At 47.5% G+C, this 25,115-nt stretch overlaps 2 protein-coding genes across 2 annotated transcripts; one reads left to right on the top strand and one right to left on the bottom strand.

The window, feature by feature from the left end:
• The first annotated feature begins 290 nt into the window (after positions 1–290).
• Positions 291–3,286, top strand: LOC142297398 (interleukin-17A-like). Its single transcript, XM_075341625.1, has 3 exons — positions 291–305; positions 394–632; positions 3,049–3,286. Exons 1-3 carry the CDS (start codon positions 291–293, stop codon positions 3,284–3,286), a joined length of 492 nt encoding a protein of 163 aa, XP_075197740.1.
• A 6,228-nt stretch (positions 3,287–9,514) lies between these two features.
• On the bottom strand, positions 9,515–12,215 carry LOC142297397 (interleukin-17F-like). Its single transcript, XM_075341623.1, has 2 exons — positions 12,085–12,215; positions 9,515–9,749 (listed from the first exon to the last, which is right to left on the bottom strand). The coding sequence occupies exons 1-2, from the start codon at positions 12,180–12,182 to the stop codon at positions 9,515–9,517; spliced, it is 333 nt and encodes a 110-aa protein (XP_075197738.1). The 5' UTR covers positions 12,183–12,215.
• Positions 12,216–25,115: the final 12,900 nt, after the last annotated feature.

Below are 25,115 nucleotides of genomic sequence, written 5' to 3'. Positions count from 1 at the left end.
CTAATCTCCACAGATAACAAGGACAGTGTCCTCTCTCTGGTTAATTAGTAATGACGGGATTCCATAGCCGGAAATGTTCCTGATCTGTAAATTCTCCCAATATTTTATATTAAATTCCCAAAGATGTAAATAAAAGATCCAAAAAAAATACATAAAAAAACCAAAATGATGAGTGAGCATGTTTGGAAAGCCCAGGAACACCTGTGGCCCCTATATATTGGGCCCTGGAGTTAACGGCTCAGCACAGTCCAGCAGCAGAACCTCACCGAAGCACATCCACGAGAACAATGATGGCACCATCAATGGTAAGAGCTCCGGATCCTTTCGATTTATCACATTTTTGGGGGTTAATTGCTCCATTTCACGATATCTTCACTTGATTTGTGTTCACAGATTTTTTCTGTGCTGTTGGTGTTTTTGAACCTCAACTCCAATGTTTTTGGAAGAGAAGACTCATCCCTTGGAGCTGATGACTGGGAGGCCCCTCTAGTGTCCAACAAGGGATGTCCATTCACACTGGACACCACGTTTCCTCAACGGGTGAAGGTCGATATGAAGGTCGGCAGTGCGAGCTCTGCACAACTAATGGCGGACAGCGTGCGGAGCCGCTCTATCTCTCCATGGGAATACAGGTGGGTACTTGTTTTTAAAGGGGTTGTCCACTACATCGACATTGATACCCTATCCTAAGAATAGGCTATCAATGTCTGATAGGCTGGAGTCCGACACCTCACACCCCCACCGATAGCTGTTTCCAGTCCCGGCATCAGGAAATGCTTAGTTCCTGAGCTGCTCCGTTTTTTGATAGTGGACGGTACACCACATTCTAATCAATAGGAGGCGGATGTGCATTACCCGGCCGCGGCCACTATCAGAAGACGGAGCAGCCCGAGAACTGAGCATTTCCAGCTGCCTGCTGCCGCCTCCGGGACCCGGAACAGCTGATTGGTGGAGATGTCGGGTCTCAGACCCCGGCCAATCAGATATTGCTGACCTATTCTAAGGATAAGCCATCAATGTCAAAGTCGTGGATTTAATTATAAATATATACAGGATGGTCCAAAAGTAGGTGGACAGTATGTGTAATAGGGTTATCAATCATGCTGTAAAGTGAAACTGACCCAGTTGCCCTTAGCAACCAATCAGATTCCACCTTTCATTTTCCAAAGAGTTTGTGAAGAATGAAAAGTGGAATCTGATTGGTTGCTAAGGGCAACTGAGTCAGTTTCACTTTACACCATGTTTGATAACCCTATTACACATCCTGTCCACCTACGTTTGGATCACCCTGTGTATCAAAAAATCATATTATGAATTATTATTAACACTAAGTTAGCTGCAAGTCATATTTGTGTGGAATTTTAGGAAATTCGCTGTACCCGGTGATTTCGAACAATTTGCAGTTCGACTTGTGCCCTTGGCCCAAACAAAAGCCCTTTGCCATCTTCCATAAAGCAAAAGATTGTATTAGCCAGAGAAGGTTTACATGACTTCAGCCATGGTCGGCCAGTCTTCCTCATAATGCCTTGCAGATATCACATCACATGGTATAGCACAGCCAATCAAGTGGAACTATCATAGCCTGTATAAAAGCTGAGGTAGTGAATGCAGCAGTAATTTTGTGGTGAATCTGGACAGTGAGAGGACATCACTGCTTACAGTTTAGCCATAGTGATAGCGTAAGAAAGCCATAAACACTGTATAAACGTTACAGTGAAGGACTGTTACCATCCATTTACCCATAGTCATACATTTAAGTGAGTTTGACATTACTAAGGCTGCGTTTTCATGTATCAACTTTGGATACAGTCCTAGGAGACCTCAGAGTGTTACACACGGACTCACAATTCACAGCGAATCAAATTTTGGCAAGCCTGGTGAAATTTGATATATCATTAGCTCATGTCTAAATAACACCACTTGGGAAATGTACGAGATTTTTAGAATAGAAGTACAATTTAGTAAAAAAAAAAAATATTGCTAAAAACTGCTATTAGCTTCTTAGTCACTAGGGAACATAATAATAATAATAATAATAATAATAATAATAATCCCTGAGTACCAAGTATTACAACTCTTTTTACTCTAGACCACCAGGGAAAAAATATTAGCTCCCTATATGACCCTTATATACCCTAGTATTCACCTCCTTTTTATACTAGACAACCAGGGACCGAAAGGTTAACCTGTTTATATTTTCCATAAATTCCATAGATTACAAAGTAATAACCCTTTTTTAACTCTAGACCACCAGGGAACAAAAAAAATAACTCTCACATATTCCATAGATGACTATGTATTAACCTTCCTTTATACTAGACTACCAGAGAGCAAAATATTAACCCTATAGTTCATGAGCTAGGGCTATAAACGTTCTTTTTTACTCTAGACCACCAGGGAACAAAATATTAGCCCTTTTGTATACCCTACGTGTGCAAGTATTAACACTAGAACTACTGGACTCGTGACACCTATATAGAAATACATAGTGCAAAGTAGTCAAAATGACTACCTCAGTAGTTCTAGTGTTAAACCCCCTTTTATATAGATCACCCAAGAACAAAACCCTCTTATATTCCATAGACTACCAAGTATTAACCCTCATTTTACACTACACCACGAGGGAACTCAATGTTCACCCCTTTATACTAGACCACAAGAAAATAAAATACCTACATATATTCATTAGACTAACAAGTATTAACCCTCTTTTTTGCTAGACCACCATGGAACAAAATATTTCCCCCCTCTTACATACCCTAAATCAGTATTTCCCAATTCCAGTCCTCAACACAGATCATGTTTTCTGGATTTGCTCACTATTGTACAGGAGATTATTCCATAAACTGCTCCCCGTTGATACTACTCTGGCTATCTGTAGCCACCACTAGGGGGAGCTCATTGCATACTCTTCATACACCAGCCTCAGTAATGATTGTGTTTGCAGTGAGCTCCCCCTAGTGGTCGCTGCAGACTGAAATTTATTGTTTGATGCTGTATCTATACTGACGATTTGGAACTCTTATAATATTTTCCTCCTTCCACCAGATCTAACGTGGACAATAGCAGATTCCCAGCGGTCATCACCGAGGCCCAATGTCTCCACCGTGGATGTCTGGACCCTGAGGGTAATGAGGACCTCAGCATGAACTCCGTCCCCATCAGACAAGAGATCCTGGTCCTGCGTCGTGAGATGAGAGGATGTGTCCCCCTCTACCGGCTGGAGAAGCAGATGGTCACGGTGGGCTGCACCTGTGTCCGGCCCATCATCCACTACCTGGAATAACAAACCCCATTGTCACCGGGCCTCATCTGTCTGGAATGGTCCTTGTTACCCCTAGCAACCAATCAGAAATCGGATTTATTTTTCTTGTGTAATTTACAAACAAAAAAGCTGAACTCTTATGAGTTACTATCGGCAACAAGAATTCGAGGATTTGTCCATAGAGTGTAAAGAATATTGAAAGTGTTACCAGTCAAATTCCAGGTATCAAATCCCTTAGAGCAAGAGGAAAAATGACAGTACCGTAATTTATTCTAAAAAATGTGCTTGATTTTATAGTTTAAATATTTATTATTTACTATATTTTTATGGAAATTTAAATAAGATTATTAAAACTATTTATTAGTCTTTATTTTTTTTTTTTTTCATTTGTTAATGGATATGTATCTTTTACAATATATTTATAGTTGGTTCATTAAGCTAAAAAAAAAAAAAAAAAAAGAAGCCCATTTGTAAAAATCGTTTTAGGTATGCAGTTCTCATGCAGATCTATGTGTTGACATGGTTGTAGATGATAAAGTGTCAGCTTTAGCCTTCAGTTATTTTCTCTTTCCTGTGCCTTCTGACTAATTGAAAGCAAAAATGTGCATGACCTGGTGATCACACTTAGAACATTTATTAGGACTAGTGTCTAAGGTCCTTAAACTAAGTTTTGTTGTAGTGAAATGCGCCAAATTTTTAAGAGATGCCAAACCCAACCCTAACCTCAGTTACCTCTAGCCCTAACCTCACCTAACTCTAACCCCAATCTACCCTAACCCCCACCTCCTCTAACTCTACCCCTAACCTCCCCTAACCCCCATCTCCCATAACTCTACCCCTAACCTCCCGTAACCCCACCTCCCCTGACTCTACTGCTTACCTCCCCTAACTCCAACATCTCCAAACTTTGCCCCTAACCTGAACCTCCCCTAACTCTACCCCAATCTCCTTTAACCCCAACCTGCCCTAACTCTAAAGGCCGCTTTACACGCAAAGACATCGCTAACGAGATATCGCTGGGGTCATGGAATTCGTGACGCACATCCGGCGACGTTGTTGCATGTGACACCTACGAGTGAACGCTAAAGAGCAAAAATACTCACCTAATTGTTGATCGTTGACACGACGTTCCTTTCCCAAATATCGTTGATGGTGCTGGACGCAGGTTGTTCGTCGTTCCTGAGGCAGCACACATTGCTACGTGTGACACCCTGGGAACGAGAAACAACAGCGTTCCTGCATCCTCCGGCAACGAGGTGGCATGTCGTTAATGCGGCTCATCTCCGCCCCTCCACTTCTATTGCCTGGCCACTGTGTGACCTCGCTGTGACGCCGCACTAACCTCCCCCTTAAAAAAGAGGATATTTGCCGCCCACAGCAAAGTCGCTAGGAAGGTAAGTATGTGTGACGCATCCTAGCGATATTGTGCACCACGGGCAGCGATTTGCCAGTGATGCACAAACGACAGGGACAGGTGCTTTCACGAGCGACATCGCTAGCGATGTGACTGCGTGTAAAGCGGCCTTAACACTAACCTGCCCTAACCATAACATCCCCTAACTCTAAGCCGAACATCTCCTAACCCCAATCTCCCCTAACTCTACCCCTAACCTCCTCCAACCCCAATCTCCCCTAACTTTAACCCTAACCTAAACTTAGATCCACCTCCTCTAACTCTACCCCTAACATACCCCAACCTTAACCTCCCCTAACTCTACCCCTATGCTCTTGTAACCCCAACTTCTCCTAACTCTACCTTTAGCTTCCCATAACCCCTACCTCTCCTAACTCTTTCCTTAACCTCCCCTAACTCCAACCTCTCTTAACTCTAAATCTAACCTATCGTGACCCCAACCTCCCCTAACTCTTCCCCTAACCTACCCTAACTCCAACCTTAACCTCCAATAACAGCAACCTCCCCTAAGTATACCCCTAAACTCCCCCAACCACCCCTAAGTCTACCTCTAGCCTCCCCTAGCCCCAAGTCTCCTAACTCTATCCCTAACTTCCCATAATCCATACCTCCCCTAACTCTACTCGAAATCTTAGCAATCATAATCTTGGATCCTGAATAAAGGTGGCGTCACACGTAATGATATATTGTGCGATCGCATGAGCGATCGCACCTGCCCCCGTCGTTTGTGCGTCACGGGCAATTTGTTGCCCGTGGTGCTCAAAGTCGTTTACCCCCGTCACACGTACCTACCTCCCGAACGACCTCGCTGTGGGCGGCGAACATCCTCTTCCTGAAGGGGGAGGGACGTTTGGCGTCACAGCGACGTCACACAGCGGCCGCCCAATAGAAGCAGAGGGGCGGAGATGAGCGGGACGTAACATCCCGCCCACCTCCTTCCTTCCGCATTGCCGGCAGGACGCAGGTAAGCTGTGTTCGTTGCTCCCGGGGTGTCAAACGTAGCGATGTGTGCTGCCTCGGGAACGACGAACAACCTTCATCATCCAGGAATGTGACCGACATTATGAAAATGAACGACGTGTCAACGAGCAAAGATAAGGTGAGTATTTTTGCTCGTTCACATTCGCTTGTAGCTGTCACACGGTATGACATCTCTAACGATGCCGGATATGCGTCACGGAATCCGTGACACCGACGACATATTCCCCGATATATCGTAGCGTGTGACGCCGCCTTAAGTCTATAAGTCTCAACAAAAACTGCAGTGTTATCTAGTCTTCATTTAAAACACCAATTCATCCACATGTTTTCTATGGTATTGCTATGATTTGTTCACCCTACCACATTCTGTGTAATTTGGGTTTTATGTTTGGAGTCCTGCTCATAAGTTGTCTTTTAGCCTACAGCAGATTTCCTCCACAATGTCCCTGTTTTCCACTAAATTTTCCTCACTTTACTCTTTGAATTCATAAGTCTCCTACAGCCTGAGACAAAGAATTTGATGCTGCAATTTCTTTATTTTCCCATAGAGCTGATGGATTTTTGGTGCTGTACAGTAGTTCACTTTATACAGGCTTGGGTGTCGACCAGCTGTGCTATTGACAGTTATGGGGCTTGCAGGAGTTAATTTCTGCTAGTCTGTGGCTTGCAGCTTAGTCATATTGTAACACCCTGGCCTATCAGGTCGCCACAGGGTATTGTGCAATCTGTCCTTCTGCACAGTATCCACCCTCCTTGGTTACGGATCCCTGGCCTGTGGTGTTGCTAAGAACGAGCTAATCAAAAGGAACACTCTGCACCACATCCACCAGACACACCAATGGGTAGCCTGAAGGGAATAGGGCTGCCCACTTGGGGGGTTGGTTAGGGAGGGTCAGGAGTGTCAGGAGCAGTCAGTTGTGGAGTGACTCTCAAGAGGAGAGGTCACAAATTGTGGAGAGACTCTTGTGTGGAGAGGTCAGAGAGCTGGGCTCCTCAGTTACTAGGTGGCAAACGTTGGTCTGGGCCTGGTAGGAGCTGGGATCCTGGACGCAGGGGATCGTGACAAGGGGCATGGAACTGCCGAGGAGGACAGCCGGCGGCCTTGTGCCATCTCCGTGCAGGGGCCAGGGCACGACGGGGTACAGGGACCCTAGGCCGGGAAGTAGCTTCACGTGTCCTGGTAATTCACCCGACGAGGACAGAGCCTTCAAGATTCGTTCTCCACCCGCTCCAAAATCAGGGTACTAGTGCAACGAGGGGGATAGGACTTTCCCAATACATAGTCCAGAAAATCCCAAGCGTGAACCCTGAGAGCAAGGTCACTCCATTAGCCACACTGGGGAGCGGGACCTGACTAGTTCTATACTACAGGGGCCGAACAGTAAAGAAGGTGCCACGGAAAAGGACACAGGCTAACAAGCAACACCAACAGGCACGGGATCCAGGCGTGCTCCCTCCCTGCTGCAGCGGTGCTCAGAACTTTGGTTTACAAGTTGTCGGTGTCAGCGTTATTGGACCGAGTGAGTACACAGTTCCCCTCACCTCCCCAACGGTATCCTTTCACCAGCATCACCAAGGCTCGGGGCATTCCCCCTACCCACGGAGGGGTTAAACACCTGGCTGCCATTCCATCGCCACCGGGTGCTCCCACTGGCAGCGGTGGTACTCCACCTTACCACACACCATGGGTGGCATCACGAACTTTAACCATACAGTCCCCTGTAAATACATCTCTCCTTTTTATTTCGAGTGGCCACAGGACCCCCAGGTCCGGAGTCACCTCGAGCCACCGTGGATCCGAGCAGCCTGGCTGCTGACGCTGGGGCGGTACAATATGTTGCAGGAGACCTATCACAGTTGTGAACCGCCCCAGCAGCGGTCGGACCACTCGGATTCAGGTGTCGCTACTTGAGGGTCCCCGGACCCGGGGGCTCAGGGTCACTCTAAAATGTATTGGGGGGGTTATTTACAGGGGGATTAGATAGTTTGTGACGTCACCTGTGGTGTGCGGTATGGGGAGTACCACCGCTGCCGTTGGGATGATGGAATGGGGCAGCCAGATGACGTTACCCTCCACGGGTAGGGAAGGCCCCGGGACTTTGGATGAAGGGGTTTGCAGGGGAGCGCAGGCTCGTTGGGAGCAGGGGGTGATCAGGTACTTATTTAGAAGGAAAGCATACACTGACAACGTAGTAAACCAAGTGTCTGGGTGCCGCTGCCCTCTTGGGGGAGCTCGTCCAGGTCTCTGTCCCCTGCAGTACTGCCTGATGGTCCAAATCCTGCCTCCATGCACAAATTTTAGTAGTGTCCAAGTGGCCCGTAGGCATAAAGCTGTCCGGGCCCCGCCCCCCACTTTTTGTGTGAAGGAGCTGTGCTCTCAGGAGCTCACGCTTGGGATTTCAGTGGGCTGGTTTGGTTGGAAAGCGCTATCCTCCTCATTGTGCTAGTTCCCGCGATCTCTGAGCTTCGTGGGGACAGTCCATATAGGCCCTATCCTCCGCAGGTTAATTGCTGGGTTGCTTGAAGTCTCTCCCCGACCTAGGGTCCAGTACCCCGACGTGCTTTCGATCCCGGACCGGCTATTGTACTCGAGCTTCTGACTGTCCTCCAAGACTAGTCCAGGCACCCAGTCCCAATATCCCACGACCGGGTCCCCAACTCCTCCGGATCCAGACCACCATCTGCAACCCAATCTTCTCCTCCCAGGGAGCCACACACTCCCTCCTAGCTCCTCACTGCTCGAGAGCTACCATTCAACTCTGTTCTCCTAGGAGCTCCAACTCCCAGCCTCCTCTCACTTTGCTCCCCTGGAGCCGACCTCTCTCTACTTCTTCTCCCTTTGCTACCCTGAAGCCGACTTCTCTGTCACCTCCCATCTCCCTGCCTACCCCTAGATGGGCAGCCCTATTCCAGCTTAGCAGTCAACTGGTGTGCCTGACAGGGTGTGGTGCGAGGTGTGATTGGGATTTTTGAATGCTGATGGAGGCAGTGCTGCAGGTTGGGAACCCAGGACCAAGAGGGGTTCAGTCCTGCACTAAGAATAAAGAGCGTGCAGTACCCTGTGACGCCCTGACTAGTCCAGGGGTGTCACAGTCGCCTCTGCTCTTTTTAAAATGGTGGAGCTTGGTCTCTCATGCCGATCATAGCTTTGTGTAATCTCATTCTTTGTGCTTTGTTATCCAGCTGCTGGTGAACATCTGTGTGCTGTTTGGTGTGTTGTGAAAATACTCTTATTGTCGGATTATTTCCTCCCTTGCTATAGGTTCCTCCTGATCATGTATTGCCTATACCTCTGTGAGTGATTGCTGTGAGTTTGAGTTTTGGATCCCCCCCCATTTATTTGTGGGGGATTAATCACTCCTGTCCTGGCCCTCTCCTGGGTGGAGGGAGGGGGTGCAGCACTAGCTCATGGTTGTTCAGGAGATAGGGTAAGGAAGGCGGTCCACACATTGTCACCTTCAGACCTATCTTTGGGATCGGGGTCAGCGAAGGTGCCCCTAGCCTGAGGACCAGTTTAGGCTCCCTTGCTCCCAGTGATCCTGTCACACCCTATGTCAAATAACTGTTAATTAATCCTGATAATGAGCGTTGTACTTGAGGGTCTCTGACAACCCCTTAGACAGTGATGTGGTCTTCATGCTTGGCCTCTGATCCATTCAATCAGGGCTTTGCAAAGCTTGCTTATTGGAATCGGTAGATTTACATCAATGAGTTACTCCAATTTTTACTGGAGATAATACAATTATATAAGAATTCAAACATACTTTATTTTTAGTGCTTAAATATAAAAATAAACAAAAAGGAAATTGAAAAAGTTGAAATTTTGATGTCCATTGCTTCATATATCAATGTCTTCAGTAATAGATCCTGGTAGGACTGATGCAGGTGCAGCCCAGCGTCACCGCCTCGGTCTCCAGTCTGTAGGAGAAGCTGCAGCCTTTCTGCTCCCGGCGTAGGACCATCACCTCCTGCTGGATGGGGTAGGAGATCAGGTCCGGATTCTCCACACCATCAGCGTCTACACAAGCAAAAGTCAGACAATCGGCCTCGGTGATGACGAAGGGGAATCTGTTGGGATCTGTGTTGAGTCTAAAGGAGAAAAACACAAAGTCAGAGAGAAAATATTTAACACTATCTCTGCCCTCCTTGCACTTATCCTGCAGATTATGGGTGTACTTGCTGAGGTTTTGTGCTCTATAAATGTATATTTTTGTCTCTGCATATAAAGTTATTCTTGGCTGTGCCCTGAGCTTCTTTCCTTCATGTTGGTTCCTAAAAACTGCAGCTGCATCTCCCTCCTACCCTGATTTCTATATGGGACTAGGGGAGGTTTCTGAATGTTTCCTGGATTATTTGTAGGCACGAGGAGAGGCGACTAAGGCTGTGTCCGCACTTTGCGTTTTTACCTGCGTTTCAGCTGCGTTTTGAACTGTAGCGTTTTCATGCCAAAATGTCTGCGTTCTGCTTTTCCAGCAAAGTCAATGGGACATTGAGCTTTCTTGTCCGCACTTTGCGTTTCTAAACGCTGCGTTTAATTTGCATAATTTTGGGCAAAAACTCAGCGTTCAAAGAAGCAGCATGTCAGCTTTTTTTTGCCATTTTGGCCGCATTTTGCTAACATTGAAGTCGATGAGAAATGTCAAAACGCATCAAATCACAAAATTCTAGCGTTTTACATGCTTTTTGGACTTATAAAACACAAGTTCTTTGATCTAAATATTAATGGAATGATATGTCCCTTTACACACACACATTGTCCGACAATTAAAAGATTGAAATTCCATATTTTTTTCGTTAATTTTAACATAAATATTAACAAATAGTTAATATATTAATTTAATCTAATTTTTGTATGATTTAAATCATGATATTGGTTATCTTTAATTTCCATTTTTATCATAGTGTTTGTATAGTTTAAATTAATTTACCAGTGTCTTTATAATCAAAACGCATCTGACTAAAAGCAACGAAAAAGCAGGTAAAAAGATGTCAAAACGCGGTAAAAACGCAGCAAAAACACATGCGCATTTACTGCGTTTTGGGGATCCGACCACACTTTGGCAAAGACAATTTCTGCCAAAATATGCGTTTTGAAACGCAACTACAACGACGCAAAGTGCGGACATAGCCTAAAGGTCAGGAAAATGCCACTTTCTATTAAAGGGATATAAAATAAGTCCCAAAGAGCTGTGAAGTGCTCTTTTATCTTCACTGAAAAATTTTTCTTTTTCTTTCTTTCTATCTCTTTTTTCTTTCTTTCTTTCTATCTCTTTTTTTCTTTCTTTCTTTCTATCTCTTTTTTCTTTCTTTATTTCTATCTCTTTTTCCTTTCTTTCTATCTCTTTTTTCTTTCTTTCTTTCTTTCTATTTTCTTTCTTTCTATTTTCTTTCTTTCTTTCTTTCTTTCTTTCTTTCTTTCTTTCTATCTTTCTATTTTCTTTCTTTCTTTTTTCTTTCTATCTCTTTTTTCCTTCTTTCTTTCTATCTCTTTTTTCTTTCTTTCTATCTTTCTATCTCTTTTTTCTTTCTTTATTTATTTCTTTCTATCTCTTTTTTCTTTTTCTTTGTTTCTTTTTTCTATCTCTTTTTCTATCTCTTTTTTCTTTCTTTCTTTCTTCGTTTCTTTCTTTCTAGCTTTTTTTTCTTTCTTTCTATCTTTTTCTTTCTATCTTTCTATCTCTTTTTTCTTTCTATCTTTCTCTTTTATCTTTCTTTCTTTCTTTCTATCTCTTTTTTCTTTCTTTCTTTCTTTGTTTCTTTCTATCTCTTTTTTCTTTCTTTCTATCGTTTTCTTTCTATCTTTCTCTTTTTTCTATCTTTCTCTTTTTCTTTCTATCTCTGTTTTTCTTTCTATCTTTCTCTTTTTTCTTTCTTTCTATCTTTCTATCTCTTTTTTCTTTCTTTCTTTCTATCTCTTTTTTCTTTCTTTCTTTGTTTCTTTCTATCTCTTTTTTCTTTCTTTCTATCTTTTTCTTTCTATCTTTCTATCTCTTTTTTCTTTCTTTCAATTTTTGTTTCTTTCTATCTCTTTTTTCTTTCTTTCTATCTTTTTCTTTCTATCTTTCTATCTCTTTTTTCTTTCTATCTTTCTCTTTTTTCTTTCTTTCTTTCTTTCTTTCTATCTCTTTTTTCTTTCTTTCTTTCTTTGTTTCTTTCTATCTCTTTTTTCTTTCTTTCTATCTTTTTCTTTCTTTCTTTCTCTTTTGTCTTTCTGTCTTTCTCTTTTTTCTTTCCTTCTTTCTCTCTTTTTTTCTTTCTTTCTTTCTCTTTTTTCTCTCTTTCTTTTTTTTCTTTCTTGCCTTCCTTCCTTCTTTCTATCTTTTTCTTTCTCTTTCCTAGAAGTCCTTCTATAGGAGACTTTTGGAAGTTTACACCAGACATTATCACTACTCAGCGCCTGTAATTGGACAGGTTGTGATATTACCTATAGTCCCAGGGGGATAGAGACCGGCTGTGACTGTCCTCCATCTGCACTGAGCTGTCCATATAGCTGCTGTCAATCACACTGGTGTCCACAGTCATACTGGTTGGCAGGCGCCGGCTCCTTCTTCCAGGACATCTGTGTCTGCCCTCTAGAGGGAGCTCTTCATCCCTCGATCCATCCTGATTATGGGGCAAATGCTCCTCTGGTAGAAAGGCCAATGAGCTGAGGGCGACCAGGACGGACACCTGAGAGATAGGGAAAGATGGAGACAACATGGAGGATAATTCCCATCATTCCAAAAGGGAAACTTGCTTTTTGTAGATGATACTGGGTAAAACAGACACAGAAAAAGACTTGGGTGTATGGGTGGATGGTAAACTTCACTTTAGTGGACAGTGTCAGGCAGCTGCTGCCAGGGCTAATAAAATAATGGGATGTATTAAAAGAGGTATAAGTGTTCATGAAAAAAATATAGTTCTACCTCTGTACAAGTCACTAGTGCGACCGCACTTATATACTGTGTACAATTCTGGTCACCGATATATAAGAAGGACATAGCTGAACTGGAGAGGGTGCAGAGAAGAGCCACCAAGATTATTAGAGGAATGGGTGGGCTGCAATACCAAGACAGGTTATTAAACTGGGGGTTATTTAGTTTGGAAAAACGAAGGCTTAGGGGGGATCTAATCACAATGTATAAATATATGAGGGCACAGTACAGAGACCTTTCCAAAGATCTTTTTACACCTAGGCCTGCGACTGGAACACGGGGGCATCCGCTACGTCTTGAGGAAAGAAGGTTTAATCATAATCACAGACGAGGATTCTTTACTGTACGAGCAGTGAGACTATGGAACTCTCTGCCGCATGATGTTGCAATGAGTGATTCACTACTAACATTTAAGCAGAGCCTGGACGCCTTTCTTGAAAAATGTAATATTACCAGTTATGTATATTAGATTTTATGACAGGGTATTGATCCAGGGAACTAGTCTGATTGCCGGATGTGGACGAAGGAAGGAAATTTTTTCCCCATTGGAACTTGTTTGCCACATTGGGGTTTTTTGCCTTCCTCTGGATCAACATGTTAGGCTACGGGTTGAACTAGATGGACTTAGAGTCTCCCTTCAACCTTAAAAACTATGATACTATGATACTATGATATTTGCTTAAAAAAGTCTGAATCCCATGTATAATGGTAGAGAGGAAATTGCAACCTATTATGTGTCCTGTCTCTTTAAGAAATTTAAAATTACCACTACTGATAGGGATAGTGATAAATTAGTGAATAAATTAAATGTTCTAAAGCTTTTTATTACACTTTGTGTTTAACTCTGAGTCTTCACCATTTTCAAGATCTCCGCTTGATGTCAGTGAATGACAGCAGTTGTCTCCATCAGAGGCAGTGATCCTGGACATTGAGTCCCAGGGGATACAATTGTATTTAGTGTAGAAAATGCAAACATTAACGCAAAGCTCTGCTACTTTGTTACAATGTATCAGTGCGGAGTTCTGCTCTCAGCATTGTCTACACTGGATACAATTGTATCCACTTCTCAGTAGAGAGCAGGACTGGATCTGGACGGGTTCACTGCCTCTACATGGAAACAGAGTTCTGTCACTGACCACAATCGGGTCCAAAGAATATTACAAAGTTTAGAACTTTTTATTTCTACCCTAATTAATATTTATTATCCTCGCGCTGAAAAATCCTTTTCTAATAATTTTCAGGATCAGGTCTCCTCTTCTGATTTTTCCCCAAATATTAAATGTAATTGGATCCTTATCTCTCTGATGATAAAATTCCGTTACTCTTTTATTTTATCAAATATTTGGCACAATGTAATGAAACTTTGTCTGGACTATTGGAATTACCGTCTGTATTCCGGATAAATGGATTTCTCATCTTATAGCCCTCACTGATCACAATAGTATAATCTGTTTCTGTGATACTCACCAATATGAGCGATGATCTTGTGAGGAGCATTCTGCTTCTTCCTTGGTTTTCTCCTTATTCCTCTGGATCTGCTGTTTGATCGTCCATCCTCGCCCCTCTCCCTATATACACCACTCTTTGCTCCCGGGGGAGTCTCCATCCCCAGGAATAACAGTTTTCCATAAAGTTTCAGTAATTTCCAGATGAGGAATGAAGGATGTTCCTGTGGACATCCAGCTCCACCTGTAATGTCCGACTATATGGGAAAGAAACCAGCGTAAGGTCCAGCACTTCCCTAATCAGAAGATCCAGCACTTCCCTAATCAGAAGATCCAGCGCTTCCCTAATCAGGGCCATAATTTATCTGAACTCTCACCGCTTATCTGGGGCCACAGAGATAACAGCATAGCGGTGAGGGACTTAATAATAATATAATAATAAATATTTATTTCTATAGCGCCAACATATTCCGCAGCGCTTTACAATTCAGGAGGATCATATACAAACAAATAACAGTTATAGAAAATACAATATTTAGAGGGAAAAAAGACAACCCTGGTCGTGAGAGCTTACAATCTACAATGAGATAGGGAGGGGGGTGGGGGGGGGACAAGGTACAAGTGCTTATTTACAATGACAATCCAGCCATCTCACAGGAAATGGGGGATAGATAAAGGCTTCCTGGACCAGTCAGCCAGAACCTTGACATGCATTTGGGTGCAGTGGAGTTTGACGTGGGGTTTTGTTCTGAGAAGGTGTGGAGGGACCATGTGAATTTAGTTTGGCTAGGGAGTGTGATAGGCCACCCTAAAAAGATGTGTTTTTAGGGAGCGTCTGAAGCTGAGTAAGTTGTGATTTGTCCTAACGTCTTGGGGTAGAGCATTCCAGAGGATGGGTGCAGCTCGGAAGAAGTCTTGGATCCGGGAGTGGGAGGTTCGAATTAATGTGGATGTTAGTCGAAAGTCATTTGCAGAGTGTAGAGAACGGGTAGGGTGATAGACAGAAAGGAGTGTGGAGATGTAGGGGGGTGCCGCACTGTGGAGAGGACGGGTGGGGTGATAGACAGAGAGGAGGGTGGAGATGTAGGGGGGTGATGCACTGTGGGCAGGACGGGTGGGGTGATAGACAGAGAGGAGGATGGAGATGTAGGGGGGTGCCGCACTGTGGAGGGCTTTGTGGTGATAGACAGAGAGGAGGATGGAGATGTAGGGGGTGCCGCACTGTTGAGAGGACAGGTGGGGTGATAGACAGAGAGGAGGGTGGAGATGTAGGGGGGTGCTGCACTGTGGAGAGGATGGGTGGGGTGATAGACAGAGAGGAGTGTGGAGATGTAGGGGGTGCCGCACTGTGGAGAGGACGGGTGGGGTGATAGACAGAGAGGAGGGTGGAGATGTAGGGGGGTGCTGCACTGTGGAGAGGACGGGTGGGGTGATAGACAGAGAGGAGTGTGGAGATGTAGGGGGGTGCCGCACTGTGGAGAGGACGGGTGGGGTGATAGACAGAGAGGAGGGTGGAGATGTAGGGGGGTGCTGCACTGTGGAGAGGACGGGTGGGGTGATAGACAGAGAGGAGTGTGGAGATGTAGAGGGGTGCCGCACTGTGGAGAGGACGGGTGGGGTGATAGACAGAGAGGAGGGTGGAGATGTAGGGGGGTGATGCACTGTGGGCAGGACGGGTGGGGTGATAGACAGAGAGGAGGATGGAGATGTAGGGGGGTGCCGCACTGTGGAGGGCTTTGTGGTGATAGACAGAGAGGAGGATGGAGATGTAGGGGGTGCCGCACTGTTGAGAGGACAGGTGGGGTGATAGACAGAGAGGAGGGTGGAGATGTAGGGGGGTGCTGCACTGTGGAGAGGATGGGTGGGGTGATAGACAGAGAGGAGTGTGGAGATGTAGGGGGTGCCGCACTGTGGAGAGGACGGGTGGGGTGATAGACAGAGAGGAGGGTGGAGATGTAGGGGGGTGCTGCACTGTGGAGAGGACGGGTGGGGTGATAGACAGAGAGGAGTGTGGAGATGTAGGGGGGTGCCGCACTGTGGAGAGGACGGGTGGGGTGATAGACAGAGAGGAGGGTGGAGATGTAGGGGGGTGCTGCACTGTGGAGAGGACGGGTGGGGTGATAGACAGAGAGGAGTGTGGAGATGTAGAGGGGTGCCGCACTGTGGAGAGGACGGGTGGGGTGATAGACAGAGAGGAGGGTGGAGATGTAGGGGGGTGCTGCACTGTGGAGAGGATGGGTGGGGTGATAGACAGAGAGGAGTGTGGAGATGTAGGGGGGTGCCGCACTGTGGAGAGGACGGGTGGGGTGATAGACAGAGAGGAGGGTGGAGATGTAGGGGGGTGCTGCACTGTGGAGAGGACGGGTGGGGTGATAGACAGAGAGGAGTGTGGAGATGTAGGGGGCTGCCGCACTGTGGAGAGGACAGGTGGGGTGATAGGCAGAGAGGAGGGTGGAGATGTAGGGGGGTGCTGCACTGTGGAGAGGATGGGTGGGGTGATAGACAGAGAGGAGGGTGGAGATGTAGGGGGGTGCCGCACTGTGGAGAGGACGGGTGGGGTGATAGACAGAGAGGAGGGTGGAGATGTAGGGGGGTGCTGCACTGTGGAGAGGACGGGTGGGGTGATAGACAGAGAGGAGGGTGGAGATGTAGGGGGGTGCTGCACTGTGGAGAGGACAGGTAGGGTGATAGACAGAGAGGAGTGTGGAGATGTAGGGGGGTGCCGCACTGTGGAGAGGACAGGTAGGGTGATAGACAGAGAGGAGGATGGAGATGTAGGGGGGTGCTGCACTGTGGGCAGGACGGGTGGGGTGATAGACAGAGAGGAGGATGCAGATGTAGGGGGGTGCCGCACTGTGGAGGGCTTTGTGGTGATAGACAGAGAGGAGGATGGAGATGTAGGGGGTGCCGCACTGTGGAGAGGACAGGTAGGGTGATAGACAGAGAGGAGTGTGGAGATGTAGGGGGGTGCCGCACTGTGGAGAGGACAGGTGGGGTGATAGACAGAGAGGAGGATGGAGATGTAGGGGGGTGCCGCACTGTGGAGGGCTTTGTGGTGATAGACAGAGAGGAGGGTGGAGATGTAGGGGGGTGCCGCACTGTGGAGAGGACAGGTGGGGTGATAGACAGAGAGGAGGGTGGAGATGTAGGGGGGTGCTGCACTGTGGAGAGGATGGGTGGGGTGATAGACAGAGAGGAGGGTGGAGATGTAGGGGGGTGCCGCACTGTGTAGAGGACGGGTGGGGTGATAGACAGAGAGGAGGGTGGAGATGTAGGGGGGTGCTGCACTGTGGAGAGGACGGGTGGGGTGATAGACAGAGAGGAGGGTGGAGATGTAGGGGGGTGCTGCACTGTGGAGAGGACGGGTGGGGTGATAGACAGAGCGGAGGGTGGAGATGTAGGGGGACCGCACTGTGGAGAGGACAGGTAGGGTGATAGACAGAGAGGAGTGTGGAGATGTAGGGGGGTGCCGCACTGTGGAGAGGACAGGTAGGGCGATAGACAGAGAGGAGGATGGAGATGTAGGGGGTGCTGCACTGTGGGCAGGACGGGTGGGGTGATAGACAGAGAGGAGGATGGAAATGTAGGGGGGTGTCGCACTGTGGAGGGCTTTGTGGTGATAGACAGAGAGGAGGATGGAGATGTAGGGGGTGCCGCACTGTGGAGAGGACAGGTGGGGTGATAGGCAGAGAGGAGGGTGGAGATGTAGGGGGGTGCTGCACTGTGGAGAGGATGGGTGGGGTGATAGACAGAGAGGAGGGTGGAGATGTAGGGGGGTGCCGCACTGTGGAGAGGACGGGTGGGGTGATAGACAGAGAGGAGGGTGGAGATGTAGGGGGGTGCTGCACTGTGGAGAGGACGGGTGGGGTGATAGACAGAGAGGAGTATGGAGATGTAGGGGGCTGCCGCACTGTGGAGAGGACAGGTGGGGTGATAGGCAGAGAGGAGGGTGGAGATGTAGGGGGGTGCTGCACTGTGGAGAGGATGGGTGGGGTGATAGACAGAGAGGAGGGTGGAGATGTAGGGGGGTGCTGCACTGTGGAGAGGACGGGTGGGGTGATAGACAGAGAGGAGGGTGGAGATGTAGGGGGGTGCTGCACTGTGGAGAGGACGGGTGGGGTGAAAGACAGAGAGGAGGGTGGAGATGTAGGGGGGTGCTGCACTGTGGAGAGGACAGGTAGGGTGATAGACAGAGAGGAGTGTGGAGATGTAGGGGGGTGCCGCACTGTGGAGAGGACAGGTAGGGTGATAGACAGAGAGGAGGATGGAGATGTAGGGGGGTGCTGCACTGTGGGCAGGACGGGTGGGGTGATAGACAGAGAGGAGGATGCAGATGTAGGGGGGTGCCGCACTGTGGAGGGCTTTGTGGTGATAGACAGAGAGGAGGATGGAGATGTAGGGGGTGCCGCACTGTGGAGAGGACAGGTGGGGTGATAGACAGAGAGGAGGATGGAGATGTAGGGGGGTGCCGCACTGTGGAGGGCTTTGTGGTGATAGACAGAGAGGAGGGTGGAGATGTAGGGGGGTGCCGCACTGTGGAGAGGACAGGTGGGGTGATAGACAGAGAGGAGGGTGGAGATGTAGGGGGGTGCTGCACTGTGGAGAGGATGGGTGGGGTGATAGACAGAGAGGAGGGTGGAGATGTAGGGGGGTGCCGCACTGTGGAGAGGACGGGTGGAGTGATAGACAGAGAGGAGGGTGGAGATGTAGGGGGGTGCTGCACTGTGGAGAGGACGGGTGGGGTGATAGACAGAGAGGAGTGTGGAGATGTAGGGGGGTGCTGCACTGTGGAGAGGACAGGTAGGGTGATAGAGAGGAGGATGGAGATGTAGGGGGGTGCCGCAATGTGGAGGGCTTTGTGGTGATAGACAGAGAGGAGGGTGGAGATGTAGGGGGTGCCGCACTGTGGAGAGGACGGGTGGGGTGATAGACAGAGCGGAGGGTGGAGATGTAGGGGGGTGCCGCACTGTGGAGAGGACGGGTGGGGTGATAGACAGAGAGGAGGGTGGAGATGTAGGGGGGTGCTGCACTGTGGAGAGGACGGGTGGGGTGATAGACAGAGCGGAGGGTGGAGATGTAGGGGGGTGCCGCACTGTGGAGAGGACAGGTAGGGTGATAGACAGAGAGGAGGGTGGAGATGTAGGGGGGTGCTGCACTGTGGAGAGGACGGGTGGGGTGATAGACAGAGCGGAGGGTGGAGATGTAGGGGGGTGCCGCACTGTGGAGAGGACGGGTGGGGTGATAGACAGAGAGGAGGGTGGAGATGTAGGGGGACCTCACTGTGGAGAGGACAGGTAGGGTGATAGACAGAGCGGAGGGTGGAGATGTAGGGGGGTGCCGCACTGTGGAGAGGACAGGTAGGGCGATAGACAGAGAGGAGGATGGAGATGTAGGGGGTGCTGCACTGTGGGCAGGACGGGTGGGGTGATAGACAGAGAGGAGGATGGAGATGTAGGGGGGTGTCGCACTGTGGAGGGCTTTGTGGTGATAGACAGAGAGGAGGATGGAGATGTAGGGGGGTGCCGCACTGTGGAGAGGACAGGTGGGGTGATAGACAGAGAGGAGGGTGGAGATGTAGGGGGGTGCTGCACTGTGGAGAGGATGGGTGGGGTGATAGACAGAGAGGAGGGTGGAGATGTAGGGGGGTGCCGCACTGTGGAGAGGACGGGTGGGGTGATAGACAGAGAGGAGGGTGGAGATGTAGGGGGGTGCTGCACTGTGGAGAGGACGGGTGGGGTGATAGACAGAGAGGAGGGTGGAGATGTAGGGGGGTGCTGCACTGTGGAGAGGACAGGTAGGGTGATAGACAGAGAGGAGTGTGGAGATGTAGGGGGGTGCCGCACTGTGGAGAGGACAGGTAGGGTGATAGACAGAGAGGAGGATGGAGATGTAGGGGGGTGCTGCACTGTGGGCAGGACGGGTGGGGTGATAGACAGAGAGGAGGATGCAGATGTAGGGGGGTGCCGCACTGTGGAGGGCTTTGTGGTGATAGACAGAGAGGAGGATGGAGATGTAGGGGGTGCCGCACTGTGGAGAGGACAGGTGGGGGGATAGACAGAGAGGAGGGTGGAGATGTAGGGGGTGCCGCACTATGGAGAGCTTTGTGGTGATAGACAGAGAGAAGGGTGGAGATGTAGGGGGTGCCGCACTGTGGAGGGCTTTGTGGTGATAGACAGAGAGGAGGATGAGGATGGAGATGTAGGGGGTGCCGCACTGTGGAGAGGACAGGTGGGGTGATAGGCAGAGAGGAGGGTGGAGATGTAGGGGGTACCGCACTGTGGAGAGGACGGGTTTGGTGATAGACAGAGAGGAGGGTGGAGATGTAGGGGTTGCCGCACTGGGGAGAGGACAGGTGGGGTGATAGACATAGAGGAGGATGGAGATGTAGGGGGGTGCCGCACTGTGGAGAGGACAGGTGGGGTGATAGATAGAAAGGAGGGTGGAGATGTAGGGGGACCGCACTGTGGAGAGGATAGGTGGGGTGAAAGATAGAGAGCAGGGTGGAGATGTAGGGGGACCGCACTGTGGAGAGCTTTGTGGTGATAGAGAGGAGGGTGGAGATGTAGGGGGTGCCGCACTGTGGAGAGCTTTGTGGTGATAGAGAGGAGGGTGGAGATGTAGGGGGTGCCGCACTGTGGAGAGCTTTGTGGTGATAGAGAGGAGGGTGGAGATGTAGGGGGGTGCTGCACTGTGGAGAGCTTTGTGGGTGAGAACAAGCAGTTTGAATTGGATCCTGTGATATATGGGCAGCCAGTGCAATGACTGGCACAGAGCAGAGGCATCCGAGTAGCGGTTAGCCAAATAGGTGACCCTGGCTGCTGCATTCAGGATGGACTGTAGAGGGGAGAGTCTAGTTAGGGGGAGACCAATTAATAGTTACAGTAGTCAAGGCGGGAGTCGATCAGGGCCACGGTGAGGGGTTTTATCGTTTCCATTATGACAAAGGGGCGGATCTAGAGATGTTCTTGAGGTGCAAGCGGCAGGAGCGGGCAAGAGATTGTATAATGGAGGTGAAGGAGAAATCAGTGTCAAATATAACCCCCAGACAGCGGGCCTACGGTGTTTCCCATTAAGTCAATAATTTCCAATGTAACTATTAGAGATGAGCAAATTTATTCCAGTAGAACTGAATTCTCAAATTTTACAAAAATCCATTTTCTCCAAAATATGATTTTGTTTTATTTCCTATACACATTCAGCACCAGGACAGCCGCCATCTTCCTGAACCACAGAGAGCCAAGGGAAAGGTTAGAAAAATAGCAATAATACTCTCCATGGGGGAAATTTGCACAGGAGAGAGGGGAGGAAATTATTCTTTAATATTTTTACATTATACATATATTATGAAGAACATTTAATTTATAAAGAATAAATTGTGCTACAAATGAAATTTCTCTGTAAGTTTCAATGGGAAAGGTGAGCGGAGCGGGGAGAATGAATGTATCTTTCTTTACATTCTATGTTTATTATGAAGAACATTCAATTCTCGGAGAATAACTTTGCTGAAAATTGAATTTCCTTGTAAAATCTGTGAAATTTGGAAATCTCAGATCTTGGCAGATTCGATCCATCTCTGCAAACTTTATCAATGTCTAATTAGAATTCGTCCAGGTGACAACTGTTCTGTGCACATTTCTGGCTTTTGGTTGTCAGAACTGACTTTATCAGACTGTTATTTCTCATCTGATGAGGTGGATTCTCAAAATCTTCAAAGTTGGATGAGACGTTTTAAGCAGCACAAACTGATGACATTGAGATTAAAGCAATGGGGGAAACCAGATATATTCGGAAAATGGAGTTCATGACTCCAATGTTTCAAGTCTAACCAATCTACATCCAGCCAGCGGGACTGACAGCTGCAGCCTGTACTGAGCAGTGTGAGATCTCAGCCGCAGCAGGGAGGAGGGACCCTGAGGAGCTTTCAATCAGGCTAAGTGGGCGAAGTTTTGTCACGCTTCCCGATTCCCGTGCCCCGCTCTCCGGTCCCCATGCCCCGCTCTCCGGTTCCCGACAGCGTCCCCTGCTCACCACTCCGGTCCCGGATTCCTCTCCCTCGCCTGCACCCCCCATGTGTCCTGCTCCCCGCTCCCAGCACTCCTCTGCGACGCAGGACACACTGCCGGGCACTCCTGCTTCTTCTGCACCGCTTCCTATACTGGCTTCTGGCACACGGGCCTCGCGCATGCGCATTAGGGCGCCCGCACGGTCATTGACCCTCTCTTAAAGGGCCAGCACCTATAAACAGGATATTGCATAGACAGGTACAGGGTTTATTAGGATTCTCTTTCCTGGTGGGCGGGGCCTGTTCTACGTGTTTAGTAAGCTAGGAGTTCAGGTCCCCGTATTGCTTTGCCCAGTATTAACCCCTGTCTGTCTCGCAGAGCCTGTCCTGCCACGCCAGCCGGTCCTGACCACGTCCGTTCCAGTACTCCTGACGGTGACTTCGGCTGATGTTCCACCACCTCTTCAGCTCCGCCAGTCTCCAGTCCCTGGCTCCGTTTGGTGACCTGTCCTCTCACTCAGCTGGTTCCGGATTCCGCCTGACCCTACAACCCGGCCTCGGACCCTGAGCCTCATCACCCGGACTACCATCTAGAACTCTGTGTTCCCAGAGACATCTACTTTCCAGCTCTCATACGGACTGTCTTGCTACCAGTAGTGCTTCGGCTGCCATGCATAAAGGCCCTTTGGCGGGGTGACCGGCCTGGCTGCCTCACCAGGGGAATCCGGTGTACGGTCCAGTGTTTCCACCACCCGGAAGTAACAAGTTTAAGTTAAACATTCAAAAACCATTATACAGATATTCTGATCTAGAATTTCAAAGCTAATACACCAGCCTCATCAGGTCTAAGAGATTTATTCAATAACTAGCTGTACTACCCGGCTTCGCCCGGGTTAATAACTGTTGTTAACAAAATAGAATGTATTAACATTCCCGGGATAGAATGTATAAATAGAATGTATTAACGCCCTGATAGCAACTGTCTCTCTGTTTCTCTCCCATTCTCTGTCTGTCTCCCCCTCTGTATATATCTATCTGTCTCTCTATCTTTTTGTCTGTCTCTTTCCCTGTCTGTCCCAATCTCTTTCCTTGTCTATCTCTGTCTCTTTCCCTCTCTTTCCCTGTCTGTCTCTTTCCCTCTTTCTCTTTCCCTGTGTCTGTCTCTTTGTCTGTCTCTTTACCTGTCTTTATCTGTCTTTTACCCTGTCTGTCTCTTTCCCTTTCTTTCCCTGTCTGTCTGTTTCCCTGTGTCTGTCTCTGTCTCTTTGTCTGTGTCTGTCTCTTTACCTGTCTGTGTCTGTCTCTTAAGCTGTTTCTCTCTTTCCCTCTCTTTCCCTGTCTGTCTCTTTCCCTGTCAGTCTGTCTCTTTGTCTGTGTCTCTCTTTGTGTCTGTCTCTTACCCTGTCTATGTCTGTTTTTTACCCTGTCTGTGTCTGCCTCTTTCCCTGTCTGTGTCTATCTCTTTCCCTGGCTGCATTGTGACACGCCAACATTCCATATAAGGGCGTGGCTGCGCATTCTTCTGAAGTTCTGGATGCACTGTGGCTCCCAGCTCCATTCGCTTTAATGGAAGCAGGTTTTTTGGCGAATAACTGTAAAGCGCGGGGTTAAAATTTCCCCTCAAAACATAGCCTATGACACTCTCGGGGTCCAGATGTGTGAGTGTGCAACATTTTGTGGCTGTAGCTGTGACGGTGCAGATGCCAATCCCGGACATACACACACACACACAAACATACACACACATACACACTCACTCAGCTTTATATATTAGATGTATGCAGTTTGCATTTCAGTATCTAGTGACACATCTGCTTTAAGTTTTGAGGTCTGTATTCAGTGGTTATCTAAATAACGGGAATCAGGACTTTCTTTATAAATGGTTGGAATGAACAAGACACACAGGCCTCCAATTTATAAATTGCTATTTTAAAGTCATTTTTCTTTTTGTCTTGTGTTTGTTGCCTTTTTTGTGCCAAATTCCTGAAAATTGCCTCATGCGGTTCATAAACTTTGCACAACATAAAAGCATCGACTTTATTTTTTTCAAACTTTTTGGCTACTTTTTAGCACAAAAAGTCACGTTTAGTATAATTGGAAAAAAAAAGCGCAAATGAAAAAAAATTCTAACTAACATACATAAAAAAGGGAGGTACATTTTAGGCAAAATATTTGCAACTTTTTGGAAGGTCACAAATGATGAATCAGGATAAAACATCTAGAAAACCAAAACCTCACCCACAATGGAGAACATAAAAAATAATAGGTGAACAAATGAAACAGTGACCTGAAGAAAAGACACAAATGAAAAGAAAATGGTGCAAAGAAAGAAGAGAAGGAAAAAATGGACAAAACAAGGTCAATATCAATGATGGGATCAGCCATATTGGTAGGTGGAAGAAGCCGGAGTGACAGGTTTCTCCATGAGTGGGGGTGGAGAGGACAGACTGACAAGTGTTCAAACCCTTAGGCCGGATTCACACTTGCGAGAGACTTGCGCGAGTCTTGCATCTCGCATCACCAGGCACGGCCGCACACTCTCCGGATAGGAGCAGGCCAGCTGCATAGAAATATATAGCTTCCCATACACGGTAAGTTTTTTAACTGCATGAGAGGACACACACAAGCTAGGGACCCCAACGTAGAGAAATACTTTGGCGTAGTGTTGGGGCTCTATTGCATTGATCAATTCAGTAGCTAAATTTCTCTTTATTCATATGTTCATGGCAGTAATGCAGATTCCAGTTTTCACATATTCACTCTTGCATATAGCTATTGGATTTTTCATGTCAGTATTCACACAGCAGTTTCTGCTATTCCATGTATTCCCCTTCCATAGTCACTGGTGTGCATACCTTATCTCCATATAGTTACACATAAACACTGACACCCCCTCCTTTTTGGGGTGTTTTATATATATATATATATATATATATATATATATATATATATATATATATATATATAAATTTATATATATAGTACAGACCAAAAGTTTGGACACACCTTCTCATCTCTAGAACAGCTGTTGAGAGGAGACTTTGTGCAGCAGGCCTTCATGGTAAAATAGCTGCTAGGAAACCACTGCTAAGGA

Source organism: Anomaloglossus baeobatrachus, chromosome 3 (assembly GCF_048569485.1).
Source record: "Anomaloglossus baeobatrachus isolate aAnoBae1 chromosome 3, aAnoBae1.hap1, whole genome shotgun sequence".
NCBI lineage: Eukaryota > Metazoa > Chordata > Amphibia > Anura > Aromobatidae > Anomaloglossus > Anomaloglossus baeobatrachus.
Note: the sequence above shows the minus strand (reverse complement) of the source record. Positions and strands in the feature narration are given on the sequence as shown.